This window comes from Schistosoma haematobium, chromosome 4, assembly GCF_000699445.3.
Source record: "Schistosoma haematobium chromosome 4, whole genome shotgun sequence".
In the NCBI taxonomy this organism is placed as follows: Eukaryota; Metazoa; Platyhelminthes; class Trematoda; order Strigeidida; family Schistosomatidae; genus Schistosoma; species Schistosoma haematobium.
The window spans coordinates 42,433,569-42,449,989 of record NC_067199.1 but is presented as its reverse complement, the minus strand read 5'-3'; the positions used below and the strand labels follow the sequence as shown (position 1 = coordinate 42,449,989).

Below are 16,421 nucleotides of genomic sequence, written 5' to 3'. Positions count from 1 at the left end.
GTTTCGCAGTCGTAAAGTAAAACAGAACGAACTGCTGAGCAGTATACTCAACCCATAGGTGACGTAAGTTGACAAAAGCTAAATGAGCTTTTTGAATCCGTGTAGAGATTTCGTCAGACATCAAAGTATCACGGCTGATCAGATTTTCAGGAATAGTGAAGTTGTCAACGCGTTCGACTACTTCACTCCCTACCCTTAGTTCAGGTGTTGACGTAGGTCAGTTCTGAAGCAACACATTTATCAGAGGGGGGAGATAAATTCCAAACAACCTGACATTGTTGCTCAGTGACACGAAAAGACTGCATTTTATCAGCGTCTTCACCAAACAGGACTATGTCATCTGCGTATTCTGAGTCGATAAGTGGACGTCCTGCAAGATCAATGCCTGGAAATTCAGTTAACGAAAATATTATTTCCATCAGTACATCTATGACGAAGTTAAACGAAAATGGAGATAGTGGACAGCCTTAACGGATACCACTTGAGGTTGCAAAAACAGATGACAGTTGGCCATAAGCTCTGACTCGACTGGTAAGTTACTAACTGATCTCAGCTGAATCACTATAGAAGCCAGGAAGCACTAGATGGCTAGAGACCAGCAGAGTTCAATCAAAGTGAGACAGTTAACCACCGAAAGAAGAAAGTTGTGCAATATTGCCCATTCAACGGAGTACGACATTAACACTTTTGTGGTCTGAAGGTTTAGCGTTCGCACACGAGACTGAAGGATTTGGACTCGATTCTCAAATCCGCATTATTGAAGAATACCACATAAAACCAATACAGCTGCCTAGTGCTTCTAGGCTTCCACTGTGGTCTAGCTGAGATCGGTTTGTGATTGAAACCATGAAAATTCTACAATTTCCACAACCCACTTCCTACACCAATAATATATCTGTTCAGCTCACATCGTACTAGGAATACAATTTTGAACTTTGATTATAATAACAACGAAGCGCCAGTTCACTTTTCAACTATCGCTTTGCGGTTTTTTTTCAGTTCAAACAAAACAACAAACATATGCATTTAAGACCGGGTTTCTCGTTATTCAGTTTACCTTCTTGAAAGACATAACGAATATAGGTCATTTAGCAATGTAAAATTAAATTATATATCAATTTAGGATTTAAGACTACAGATTGCTGTTAGTGCAAAATTCTCATTTTACATTTGGCAAATATGACCAATTAGATACAGAGATAGGAATGAACTCAAACAGTTGAATCTTACAACAAAAGGTATTAAGTTTGTTTATTTGAAAGAAAAAAAAATTTTACAAGTCAATAACGATAATCATAATAATATGGAAAGAATGTTTTACAAAATAACTTATAACTACAAGAATATCACTTAAGGAGTGGAAATGAAGTAAAAAAGGTTATGGTTGCTGTTGTTATTGTTACTATTACTCTCATAGAGAACAAGATTGTTTTATGTAAAGTAGTATTCTTTGATAAAGTGGAAAATTACCAGAAAATACATTTTGCTTTGTGAAAGTTGAAAAGAAACACTGAGCATTAAGTAAACTTACCGACAGACAATTGTATCGTCAAGGAACCCGATTTTAAAATAGATCAATGCTGTGTTTCAGACATAGACAATCAGCTTTCTTTTTTTTCAAGAAAGCTAACACATAGGATGTCAGTGTTTAGGGACTACATGAAAAAACAATATAAACTAATAACAATCTTAATATATGTGAATAGCGAGAGAGATTATTGTTATTACTATCATCAGATATCGTGCATCTCTTTGAAAAATAATTCCATTTCTTTTTTTAGTTTTTCATTTTCAGTTCGTTGTTTTAATAATTCAGCTTTGTGAAAAACAAGAAAAAATAAACAAGATTATTTCATGCCTAAACTGAATGTTTATTCATTTAAACACATAAACACTGGTAAAAAGAGGCACCACAGAAATCATTCGATTTATATGAGGGTTGGAATACTGCTTGGGTACTCAAACTGAATGACAAATGTTCAAAGTTGAAGGAACCTCAATAGTCTGGGTAAAACCTGATATGATCGCATTCCGTGAAGAGAATGACACCTTTTAAAATAAACAATATTGAGGTGCACACTTCCTGGTTGATAGCTGACAGGTGATTGTACAGGATAGTTGCACAGCAAATATCACAATCTTTTATTCTCTTGTCCATAAACAGATTTTATTTTCGATGTACATTTTATTACATACACCATTAATGATTTGACTCATATCTAACAGTGTCAACTGATGCATATTAGTGCCAAACATTCAGTTATACATATAACACGGTTAGATGTTTTTTTAAACAAGACAAGTACACGAATGAATACCTCATCGCAGAACATTCCAGCACACATTAACAACAATCAAATTGAAAACCCTGGTAGACTTGTTCTCTAATGTTTATTGACCGATCTTGAGAAGTCAGCCCATCTTCTACCACTACGACTACTACTACACAATATAAGGATATGGTAAATTAAAAAAGGTGAAATAAGTGAACCAGATTTGGAAAATTTACCTTTACGCGATTTAATTTGTCGATCGAGTGTAAGAATGTTTCTTTCGGAATTCTCATATGTATCGATTGCCTATAATTTTTAAAAAAATATACACAACAAAAAGTGTCTTATACATTCAATCACATAGAAGTGAGAATTATGAATACTGCTATCATCACTACCATCTTTCAGGAGGGAGAACAAGTTAGTCTTGAGGAAAAAAATCAACTTAAAACACTAAACCATTGTAGTAACTATTATACGCGTCAAAAAGATTTAGTTAATTAAAATAGTAATGTACTGATTACAAACATTGTTATTCATCAGCTACCTTGGTATCTGCGTGATTAGGTCACTAGACAGAATTTAATCCTACTGAAGATCTGTCTAACTAAAAACCACTGATATGCAAGGGCTGAACAAATAAATATCCAGTGATATATTAGCTCAGTAATTTCAAAAGTCAGCTTTTAAAAACTCGAATATACAAACCAGTTTTGGTAGCTGTTTAAAAGTATCACAAGATCATACAAAATATGGTCCGAATTCACGGAACTGTATTAGGTGTATGAGTTACTAGGCTCGAAATCACACTGCTTATTTAAGGGATAGTGGACTTATACTAGTGTCCAGGCTGAAAAAAGGTTACATCAGTCCATTTACAACAAGATGTTTGGTGACCACTGAATAATAAATAGGCCTGATCCATAAAATGACATAGTTACAGTCCATATGGATACTACAAAACAAACGTCAAACTTACACACTCATATACCGGTACAAGAATACTTACTTCTAAGCGACAAATTGAGAGCAAATATGTAGTACTTCGATGGAGTCTTGAATACAGGTCTTTCAGATACAGAATACATCGATGTCAAGACTTTCCAAGGATATAGTCAAACTTATATTTTATTCTATCTGCATTAGTATGCGAGCGTTAAACGAGGCCACTTTGAGTGACAAACACGGCTTTATAAGAGCTGTATCAGGAATCGCATTCGGTGAAAGTATTCTCAAATTCGGTCAGTCAGTAACTTAAGTGGTGAGACTATAATTTATGGACAACCTTTGAGCGACGCTAAAGTGACCTTGTGAGTGTCCACCTAATAACTAGGACAAAATGAGGGTTATAAACCTGTGTGAGGACTTCAAATTGTGATTTATAGTTGGAATTTAAGGTTAGGAACAATAGTCAGGGCTTTTATCACGAACTGACATCAACTATAATATCAAAAGCCTATTTTGCCAAATTGATGAACGAATTTCGCGCCAAAATCCGAGACCTGTTATCCCATACCTGATTGGTTCGTTCATAAATTATAGTCTCGCCACTCAAGTTTATTTAGACAGAAAATAAATTCCACCACATACGAGGTGCTGTGTGTGTTGGAAAATAAACGTAAACACGGGGCTGGGACTAGAAGGAATAGAAGTGTGGCATAAGATCAAATGAAAACACTTGAATTAAACAGGTAATATTTATCTTTTGAGATTGTAATGAAGCAGAACAAGTGGATCAATTCCTTCAAAATTATTTGTCATATTTACGGATGTCACGTGGACACGGTTAATGGATGAGAAAGATCCATCTAAAGGAATTGGAAAATTAAAATTCCAGATCAGTAGAGTGCGTGGGTTGCAGAATCCTGTGGAAGCGAATGGTATATGAACCCATTTGAATCACTACCTACAATCCGACCGAGACGTCAGACACCATTTCACTACTTTGTGAACTAAACCTTTGGGTTAGGGGAGTTGATCCTGAAGAGAATCACCACGTTCGGTCTGAGTGCATGAGCATTATTCAACTCTTTTGACAAACATGATATAAATAACAGTAAATAAAACACAATAATCAGAAGAATACAGTGTCACATTTACACATGTATTAATCATCGTTAGAGTAAACAACTAATTATGAACTGGATATAGCCAGTATGTAAATTGAAATTAAACACCAATAAACTGCTATTTTGTCCTAGCTAACTCGTTCCTTCGGACTTCAAATCCGAAGTTCTACAGATGTTCGGAATCTGGAACTTTTAAGTTCCATGAATAGAACACAAAATCATCAGTGAAGTATCTAGAAATCGATACACCAGTATAAAATCATTCCTAAAAACCGTAAAATAAATAGTTCCACTATATGTGAGAAATGCAAAAGGATTCTGAAAACCTACGAAATAAAAGTCATTCACAAAATCAATCGGAAATTGACTTTTCTTTCCATCATATCACCTCCCCTTCTTTTTTTGAAGACTCTATGCTGATATCCATCTTTAAATTTTATGACTTCATCCTCCCCCCCACGAAATAATGTTGGACCATCATATTCCCAAGTTACAGTTACTTTGACTCTATTTAAAGCATATTCCCCGCATTGTGTAGAGACTCCACTAGAACTGACTGGATGGTGAGGATCAGCGACACTAGATATGGGGTCATCAAAGTTTGATTTTTCTGGAACATTATCATCGAATTTCTTGACAATCTCATTAGTAGATAGTCGATCACCAGAATAACCAGCATCTATCAAAATTTTATTAGGTTCTTGATCATCGTTTGATGACTCCAAAAATTTTCATTTTTGTAAGAAATTTGATCAAAAGCTTATGAGTCTTTGAGATAACTCATATCTGGTAAAACAACTAGAGAATACCAATCAGTACATTCATCAGAAACTGTTGTTGTAGAATGATGAGCTCCATTCAATGCAACTGTCCTCATTACGATGCTTGATTCATTTTCCGTTTTTTTGTGGGCGGGTACTGCAATAATTTCATGAGCATTTAATAAGACATCGTCTTTCTGTGAGCTGGACAATCCAGTGTTTGTAAATAGTGTTTCGGGGACAATTGGATTTGAGCCCATGACAGGGCATGTCTCTGAAATGGACATTTCTGGATCACTGGGCGCATCATGGATGACTGCCACTAATTCGTTTACATTACCGCTTATCAGGGAATTACGGGTTTTATTGACACGTTCATACGTTCTGTAGTGATTTTCCAGCTCTGTATGGAAATTAGAAATTAATTTATAAAACTGTCACATCTCCAAAAAATGGATGATCTAGCAGCCATGTGCATAAAATGTCTAAAACATTCAACTGGCTCTTTTTGAAAGGCTGCTATTGTCGCTCAAATAGCAACTGTAATTGATCGGAAAAGATAACCATTTTCTGAATCAGCACGGTAATGAAAAATACTGTATGACTAATTAACAATCAATGTCGTTGAAGGACACCGGCGAGAATTTCGAATGCTGATTCCTCGAAATAATTACATTGAATTTTGTCCAATTACGGGCTGACCTTGATTCGTTAATTTGAAGATTGAAAGTTCAGAATTTTTTTCACCCCGTCACCAAATGTTATAACTGTCGTTTGAATGCTTATTGTCTTGGCTCTTTTAATGCTACTTTTTGTATCTGGTCGTCGCTGATTGTTATGTAGGAAACGCTTATCACTTATACTCGAAACGAGGGACCTCTACAATTCCCAACGACCATCCCTTCAATCTCCCAACAAGTTATGGATACTATGTTACAAGACATTCCTGGAACTGCGGCCTATCTCGATGACATACTGATCATGAGTACAGACTATGCTGACTTAGAGAATAAGGTGGATACAGTTCTCAGACGCATAGCAGATTATGGGTTCAGATCGCGTGCTGAAAAATGTGATTTGTACATGAAGCAAGTCCGCTAGTTAGGATTCATAATCGATAAAAACGGAAGAAAACGTGATCCTGAAAACGTCAAAGCTATCAAGTTCATGCCTCCACCGACGGATGTACCAACTTTACGTTCTTTCTTGGGAATGGTTAGTTATTATGGCGTTTTTCTTCCAGATCTGTATCGCCTTCGTGCTCCTCTTAATTGCTTACCAAGTGGTTCTGGTCAACCGAATGCCAGGAAGCATTCCTAAAACTAAAGCAGCTCCTATAATCAAACCTTCTACTTACACACTATGATCCAGATCTTCCAATAATAGTCTCAGCAGATGCGTCGAACTACGGAATCGGAGCAGTAATTTCACATACCTACCCTGACGGCTCTGAGAAGGCAATCGCCCACACTGCAAGGTCGCTGACTATGACTGAAAGGAACTACAGTCAGATACAGAATGAAGCCTCCTCCATTATATTTGCTGTGAAAAAGTTCCTCAAGATGCTGTTTGGCAGACAGTTCACCTTACAGACCATAAACCGCTACTGACAGTTTTTGAATCCAAAAAAGGTATCCCTGTATATACAGCAAACAGGCTGCAGCGATGGGCAACTACATTGCTGGGCTATGATTTCAAGATAAAGTATCAACCAACAACGGATTTTGGACAGACAGATACCCTATCAAGATTGTTTGGTTCGCATGCAAAACAAGAAGAGGAGGTGCTTGTAGCTGCCATAGATGTCGAGGCTGAGGTTCACAAAGTATTGGCAGACGCAGTTTCCGGACTCCCGGTCACATTCGAAGCCATTAAAGAAGCTAGCAAGAAGGATAATGCATTGAAGATTGTTCGCTATTGCATACTCAACAAGTGGCCTTCATCTAGACTACATGGAGAGCTCTTACAATATTTTCGTCGACGACAGTCCTTAACAGTTGTCGATTCGTGCATCATGTTTGACCACCGTATCGTTATCCCCAGAAATCTCCGACATCAAGTCACAAAGTAGTTTCACAGAGGGCACCTGAGGACAAGTAAAATGAAATCACTAGCTCGTAGCTATGCATACTGGCCGTCAATGGACCATGATATAGAACAAAAATGTCGCAGCTGTTGGTCCTGTCCAGGGGCTGCGAAGAATTCAAAGCTGAACCACAACCATGGCCAAAACCGGACGGGCCTTGGCAAAGAATACACGCTGATTCCACATGACCAATACAAGGCAGAAATTACTTAGTTGTTGTCGATGCTTCCAAAAAATGGTCAGAAGTATATGACGTGCTGAAAACGACATCAGAGAGTACAATAAGAAGACTGTCAAAATTGATTGCTTGTTTCGGGGTTCCGGAGATCTTAGTGACCGACAACGGTACTCAGTTTATGTCATCCGCTTTCAAACGCTTTTGCAGTGAAAATGGCATATCGCATCTACAATCTACTCCGTACCATCCTTATTCGAATGGCCAAGCAGAAAGATTGGTGGATACGATAAAAAAATCTCCGGTCAAATGGGGAGGAGAGGGTATCCCAGAAAAAGTGATCAGTAATTTCCTAATGTCGTACAGAGTTACCTCTAATCCGACAGTACCAGAAGGAAAGTTGCCAGCCGAGTTTATGTTCGGAAGGAAAATCAGGACGGTTTTTAACAGTATGTTGCCGCCCAGAAAGACAAATAAACACACGAATGAATATCGTACGGTCACTCGCAGCTTCCAAGTGGATGAAAAGGTACTTGTCAAATGGTATCAAGGTAATAGGAAATGGGAACCAGGTGTCACAGAACGTCGAATCGGAAATGTACTGTACCTAGTCCGGAAAGGTGTCGGAAAATGTATAAGACATATAAATCAAATGCAAAGAGATGGCAGTACAGTGGTCCCAGAAAGCCGACTCTCATTTCAATTGCTCGTGGATGCATCTCAGAAAAGCCCTCAGGAGTGCAAACATAGAAGAGACAAACGACGCAAGGGCAAAGCAGTACAACCCTCGAGAGCGATGGACAGCAAGAGGAATGCGGCAACCAAGTTCCAGGTGAGTCCGAGAAAAGTCCTACACAACAGACTTTAAATGGGGGAGGTGTGACGACGGACCACGGGTGAACTCGAGGAAGTTGCAAAAGGTTTAGAAGGAGCCGAAGATATTCCATCATATCACAAACAAACAGAAATGCTTTATTGCATTTTACATAGATTAAAAATATTATTGGACAAAATAGAAACCTCCTCCGTTTAGACATACATGAACACAAATTGTTAGTAAAACGATACGAGCTGTTATCCCAATGTTAATAACAGACGTGAATTCGATTAGATAAACGTTAAAATCGTGGATTAGGGAGATTTTTGGAAGCGTTACATCAGGCCATTGTTTGTTCAGTAAGCACAGATATATGGAGATCAATCACCTGGTTAAGCGTAAAACACCAAAGAATCAAGGGTCAACAAAACAAACTGATCAACAGGAATGCAAAGGTAAACGGATGATAAAACCATTGAAAACAACAAATTGCCGATAAAATTATCAGGGTAGATAATTATGTATTGACTAAAACGTCGACTTTACGTGAAGTAAACCCTGATTATGATCAGAAATAAAGTGAAAGGTTCGCAATCAAATGAACCAGCTCGAAGAACACAAAATACCAAAAAAATTATTACAGAGCAGGGATTTAATGATCAACACTCTCAGCATTTGATTGAGTGATATGTCGTGTGAAACAAAATGACAATAACAAAGGAAATTACGAAGCAGTATATATATATATATATATATATATATATATATATATATATATATATATATATATATATAAAAGATCGACCACCGTAATCTGGCGATTACAATCGAAAGCAGCGGTCAGACACATATATGCTTTATAAAATGTTTTACGAATAAAATGTCTAGATTCTTGACAAAAATTTGGAGCAGTGGTTCATGTATTCGGCTCTGAATCAATAGGTTTAAAAGATTGAACTTCATTACTCTACCTACTTCTGTTTGGAAAGAGTAGTAGGATTACTAAGACTCTACAAAAATAAAATATATTTTGAAACTAAATAAACGGACTTATATCTACCTGATGAATGAGTCCTATTAAGAGCGCAAATCGTTATTATCTAAAATACATACAGTAAGGTAGAGGATAATCCATCTTATATTTATTTTCAACTGAAAACATTGTCAGTAGTAGTGGGAGACGACTTTATTAAGAGTGCCTTGTATGACCTAAATAAATCGATGAATATATATATATACAGAGAGAATTTGTGTTTACTCATTTATAGATAAAGAGATAAATATTTATGCTATTTAAAACGACAGGAATATCTTATTGCGCATTCTTTGCGCTTATTCCATTTTGGCAATAAATGTACTGTCATGAGAGTAAAATAGATAAACATTTGTTAATCAGTTTGTTCTTGTTTGACACACAAAAGCTATTAGTGAAGGAGTAATTACATTACTTGCTTTTAAACTTGTCACCAAAAATTATAATAATGTTTAATCATTTCTTCTTTTCTTAACAAGATAACTACAACAAATACTACTTATTCACAATAACATTACTACTACTACTACAACCAACCAATGTAGGGGCGTAACTCAACAGTGATACAAATAGATACACAAAAAAGTTAAACTTTAATGAGTACAATAGATTTATATATAAAAGTATACCTTATTAGATGAATACAATGGAGCACAAATGGTCAACCATTGCATTGCATTGATAGTTGTGCTGAACACAAAATACTACTAGCATTGTGCAAATACCTAATCATACCATAAAATTACATCGATCAAAGAAAAAAAACAGTCAAATAGTTTCTTGAGAAGAAAGTCTGCATTGACAACAGTGACTAATTATATATATAAGATTAAATAGACCTTGATATAAATCTAAAGTAAAACAGTAGTATACTATTGATAGTCACATGACTAAACTAATAGATTTACAGCATATTAGTACATTAATAAAGAATAAACGACATTTATTAGTCTTTATACACACTTATAACTACTAATATTTTAGTAGAGTTGAGTTGTAGCAAATGGTGAAAACTAGAAAGTATTTCAGATTATTGGATATGAACCTCAAGTGTAAATGTTCATATTATAAAATGAAACTAAATCGATCGATTAAAAAGTAATACATAATATACAGTGCATAGAATAATGCACAGAAAATCATGCCCTACACAAAATACAGCTATAAGGCTGTAAAGAATTATAAGATGAAATCGTGCAATCAACTGACTGACAAATGTTAGTCCTGCACAACTATTCTTTATACCATGTCACCATATCATGCATACAAAAACTGGACACCTATATGCTCTTCTCATCCAATCCTAGACTTCACAAATAATGTACAGTGTGGAAAACTTTGGGACCATGTGACCAAGTCACCGAAGTCGATGTTTCAAGATGGTCACACTAACTGAACTATTGTCACTGCCTGAATACACATTACCGAACATCAGTATTGTTACCATGGTGTTGCAGTTGGATGTAGACAATCCTTGGGGGACGACGTTGACCAAACATCAAGAGTTGCGGACCACTTTCTACTCGGAGATCAGGTTTCATAAAAACATTGAACTAAACTTCTCTCGCTGACGGGTTGTAAACTCGAGTCTTTACAGCTAGACAAACATCATGACAACGCGAAAGGTGGCCAAAAATGGCACAAACGGTTCCGTATTTCAGTATACATAGATTGATTTCATTTGTTACACTCCACTTACAACAACGAAGAGAGATGGTTGCATACCCTCATCCTCCCTGAAATGCTTTTATGAAGAACCTTCGAAATTTTCATTAACTTCTTGAGTAAACTGTTAGGTCCCGATAAACATGATGGATGGTAACTTTAGGATCCTTTTATGGAACAATACTAAACATATTTTATTGCGTAATTGTTAAGTGAGTAAACTAATCATATTCATGTTTCTCTTATTATAAGCTTTATTTTGACCTATGAACCATTATTATACGTTTTACTATTCTTGAATTATGCCCTGTCTATTAGTCACTGCCTCCCACATTCACAGCCACATTATTTGGCCAAATTTTGTACAATGTTATTTTCTATTTTATGGTACAATGTGGTCTATTTGATTGGTATATAAACCCAGTATGTTTGAAATACATGATTTATATCGCAGAGACTGAGATTGGTGTTCTGGACTTAACAGGCTGGGCTAGATGGGAAGTAGGACCGATAAAGAGTCTAGACTGCTCGTACTTATTTTGTGTGTCATTGGTTCGATCGATAATTTCGCTGCTCTCTGATTGGAGGCTTTGGGCCATAATAAGTGGCGACGGGGTAAAAAAACGATCCAAAGTTAGCCTGTAATTGGACGAAACTCAGTCTAATTATTTCGAGTAATCAGCAGCCAGATTTGTCATCAGTGTCTTTGGACGACATTGGTCATTATTCATACAGTAATTTTCATTGTCGGTGTTGATTTTAAAAAATGACTCTCTCATCCGATCGATTACAGCTGCTATTTGAGCGACTGTTGGGGTTCTTAGTCAAATTACGCACGCAGCTGCTGAATCACTCATGCTTTGAAGATGCAACGGAAGTGGATGAATTAATTTCTCAATTGCACACTGAGCTGGAAAATGATTGCAGCCTGCATGAATCCTCGCCAAACCGTATTTCAAACGATACAGCAGTCACTCAAGTTCCGCCCAGTGGTCCAGTACTCTCCATTCCAGAAACATGCCCGGTAAGGGATTCAAACTCCATTATCCCCGAAACAGCATGTGCAGACAGTGACTTATCCAGCTCACAAACAGACGCCCTATTAAATGGTCATAGAATTGTCGCAGTAACCGCCCATGAAACAGAAAACAAATCGAGCAGTACACTAAATGTAGCTGCTCCAAATGGATCTCATCATTCGGCGACAGAAGTTTTTGATGAATCTAATTATCGAGATTCTCTTTTACCAGAAAATACGTCAGATGCATAAAATGATAATCAGAAACTTAATACAATTTTGATAGGTGCTGATTACCTTGATGATCCATTATCTACAAATGAGGTTCCCAATAAATTTGGTCACAATATTTCAGAAGAATCAAACTTCGATTACCTCACCACTTAGTCACTTTCAGTCGACTCTGTTCAATGAGACAAATATGTTTTAAATAAAAATTGATTGTAACTTGGGAATATGAGGATCCAACATAAACCCTTTTTCAACAGACGGTGTCGGAGCACGATTCTGTCCAATGAATCGAAGGTAGCCTTGATAGCAAAAGACACCACGGTCGTTGGCCTGAAATAAGTGTGACGATGTTTTAATACTTGGCGAATTGGAACGTTATGATCGACACATTCACCATTTAAACGAAAATCACCGTGCTCCATCTCGGTCAGTCTTCTACCGAATCCCATTAACTGTACAGATTGCTTCACTCAAACCAGACTACTTACACCTAATGCCCCGTATGAGTTAAAATAAGTTCCAGCATTTACCAGATGCAGTCGCTTTTTCTGACTCGTTGGCACATTCTGACCATCCTATTTATCAATTCTTACGAAGATTTTCTTACAATTCCCCGAATCATCAAGCTCACGGTTGGCTGGAGTAGACCACGATGTCTCAAATAGTCGCAGAAACACAATGTTTCTAGGAGAGATTTGTTGCAAACACACAAAAAAAACTACCTTACACCGCGATTTAATGACGTGAAAACGCAATCGACACTCACCTACACTTTTCAGTGGACTGATAGCTAGAATTAAATAAACCTAACTCCGTTCAACATTTCGTTACACCAATCCATTTACAACAAGATGTTTGGTGACCACTGAATAATAAATAGGCCTGATCCATAAAATGACATAGTTACAGTCCATATGGATACTACAAAACAAACGTCAAACTTACACACTCATATACCGGTACAAGAATACTTACTTCTAAGCGACAAATTGAGAGCAAATATGTAGTACTTCGATGGAGTCTTGAATACAGGTCTTTCAGATACAGAATACATCGATGTCAAGACTTTCCAAGGATATAGTCAAACTTATATTTTATTCTATCTGCATTAGTATGCGAGCGTTAAACGAGGCCACTTTGAGTGACAAACACGGCTTTATAAGAGCTGTATCAGGAATCGCATTCGGTGAAAGTATTCTCAAATTCGGTCAGTCAGTAACTTAAGTTTATTTAGACAGGGACCACTTCCCATCATAGACGTGTTACTGAGTTAGTTCAATAGTGGGAGTACGCACAAATTGTGAATAAGGTGTAGATAGGTGATGCAGTGTAAAATAAATCTGAATATAACCAAGTAATTTTTCATATTGTTTGAGTAAATGCGAAACAGTTAGGATAATTTTCCCAGTAGCAATGGTCATATTTCTTTATGAGTTGAGACGCGGTTTGGGTCCCTTAACCAGGAGCAGTGGTTTTCTCAGAGGGTTACCTACCAAGCCCATGATCTAAAGGTCTAATCTACAAGACAGTGAAAGGGTGTCTGACGACCCAGTCTCATTGTAAATTGTGACTAGAGAAGATTCACATAACTTTCGTCTCAAGATTCTCGAGCCTGCGTCCACTAGTGGTTTGTAAACAGCTTATCTCAACCCCTCTAGATGGGTCCTCTATATATACCAAGATGGATTTATCTGATAGATGTCAGCTTACCATCCATTTACTTCCATAAACAACATACCTCGCTGAGTGAAGGCAATGAGTAGTATTTTGTAAGCAGTGTCTAAAAATTTATAACCGTACGAGGGAGAATTCTTTTTACTCTTGGTAGTACCAGTGTATTTGGGTGCAGTAAAACGTGTTAATGATTAAACTACTGATAGATTATAGCATATTCAATAGGCATGATGTATTTGTAAAGTTTCACGTTTTTTGTGTTAAGGATATTTAAGTATGCATGAAGTTGTACTTACTCTAATCGAAATTATTGTCTTAAAGTTTAATATAACTTATTCACCAAATATAGATACAACTTTTCGATTTTGAGCGGCATCATGTAGAACGAGAAAGTGATACAACCCTGCTGTCTAAACCGAAGGATAAGCCAGAAAAGAAACTTACTGATTGGAATGAGTCCATCAACGACTCAGTCGCTTTTTCACTCATTCACTCTCAGGTTTAAAAATTGTCTCATCTACGTCAGTTCAGTTAGTCGTAATCATAGTACAAAGTGTGAGACTCAAAGTTGATTGCGCGCATCTTAAGTTGATTGAGTTAAGAATATTTCTGAACATTGATAAAAGCAATCAACTTCCAAATACTGAATAGCAGATTCTTTCACCAAGATAAAATTTAGCATAAATTGAAGTATGTGACACCATATTTTGAAAATGAATTGTATCAAGTAGTATTCTAAATATCACTAGTAATCTTTAGCGAAAATGTCCTTTATAAAACAAGATAAAACGTGAATAAGAATTCTCATCACGTTCCATGTATTAAATAATTGTTCTCTTACCTCTGGTCAATTTACGATCAACACAGAAAGAAACGTAAAACATAAATTTGTATGCGACTATGCAATTTCAGATTAGCCTATCATACGTTTATTTCTTAAAGATCAATATGTTTCTTACAAGACAAAGTAAAACTATCACATTGTGAAGATAGATATTATCAGGAAAAAGTTGTAAATACCTAAGATGTTCAAAAGTAGTACATATTACATTCTAAAAGAAAATACCTATTCTAATTTATTTTACTGGAAAAATAAACCACAAATTACCTGTAGTGAAATAAAATGTACTTTCACTAAAATTATATTGAGTAGAAAAAAGAAATATTGCTAATTAGTACTGAAAATGACAAATACACACACTTGATCACAAATTAACTACACTAGTTGAGTATACTTCATCTAGTTTGAAAGTACTTTACATTTTTACATAGCTCACATATGTACATTTTTCATAAAAAGAGTTTTTAACGATAACATATATATGGTTGCATTAATAGGATTTATCGATACACTCATTTGTAAAGAAAAATGTGATATAGTTTTGTCTCTATTCTGTGCATGCTATAGGATGATGAGGTGGTGTGAACAATAAGTAAGATGATAATAGTAATAATAACTATCAATCTAACTTTAAATATCTGGCTGTTTTACAAGTACTTATTATATATATATATATATATATATATATATATATATATATATATATATATATATATATAAACATTTGATGCGCTATTCATGCCCAACCTTTTCTAACTCCGTTTTCACCTGTTATAGGAGGGGACTGTTGCTGAAAACACTGGTTGTTTGAGGAAAACAGTTTACTTAATAAGAATTTCCGTCTAAATTTGAACGAATAGTTTCACAATATTTGGACGCCGAGTTAATGTGAGACATTAAAAGGAAGAATATATTTGTAAAATCTCAGCGAATGAATTTTAAGTAAATCCAATGTTTCGCCTGGCAATCTGGTCCAAGCTTTTTCAAGGAAAATATAATCAAACAACAAAATTATTCGATTTTACAAATATATTCTTCTTTTTAAAACAGTTTACTGTTATCACATCCTTATATGCAGGCAACTGAACGACTTCGCCCTCAGACTTCAGAATCTAGGTGATTAAAATGTTTTTCGCCTTTAATTCACCTGGTCTACGGAAAGACCATCAACAAATATCGTAAGTATGTAGCTGTGTCATCAGTGATGTGGTCAATCCCACAATCACTGACTTCTTGATGGAATATCAAGAAATCGGCTCAAAAACTTGTCAATAGTAGGGTCAATTCAGTTTGTGGTAGAAATTATGTCACAACTGAATAGATCTCGACAAATAACCTAACGAAACATTAAATGCATAAAAATCGGAACTGAATTCGTCACCTAGACAATCGTAATTTTTTATATTCCTTATCCTATATCAGCGAAATCAAATGGAGACGAGGGGGTTTACGTGGAGAACATTGTGCGTTGTTTGACTTGAGTTTCAAGGCATGCGTACACAGGCATACAATCAAAAAGGCCAAAAAACATGAAAAAAACACTAGAATAACAAAATAACAATGCAAAACAGAACACAAAATGCTATAGATAGTGTGAAAAAGTCAATAGGAGTGAATATTAATGATTGATATGAATTCTGCAAGGAAAATTTTATTTTATTAGCCATCAACACTATAATCTTATTCATACATAATATTACAACTATTATATATATTAACGTTCGTAAAATAAAACTGAAATGCAAATTAAATAATCAGCATATACGTACATATATGGT

General features: G+C 35.9%; 1 protein-coding gene across 1 annotated transcript in view; it reads right to left on the bottom strand.

The window, feature by feature from the left end:
* Positions 1-749: 749 nt before the first annotated feature.
* Positions 750-16,421, bottom strand: part of TM1 (ToMV susceptible protein tm-1(GCR26)) — a 30,318-nt gene continuing 14,646 nt past the window's right edge. Inside the window, exons 7-8 of the mRNA XM_051216474.1 lie at positions 2,510-2,579; positions 750-1,816 (exon numbers count right to left, since the gene is read on the bottom strand). Of these exons, the coding sequence (XP_051067064.1) occupies positions 1,734-1,816; positions 2,510-2,579 (153 nt within the window). The 3' untranslated portion in view covers positions 750-1,733. The remainder of the gene's footprint in view (positions 1,817-2,509; positions 2,580-16,421) is intronic.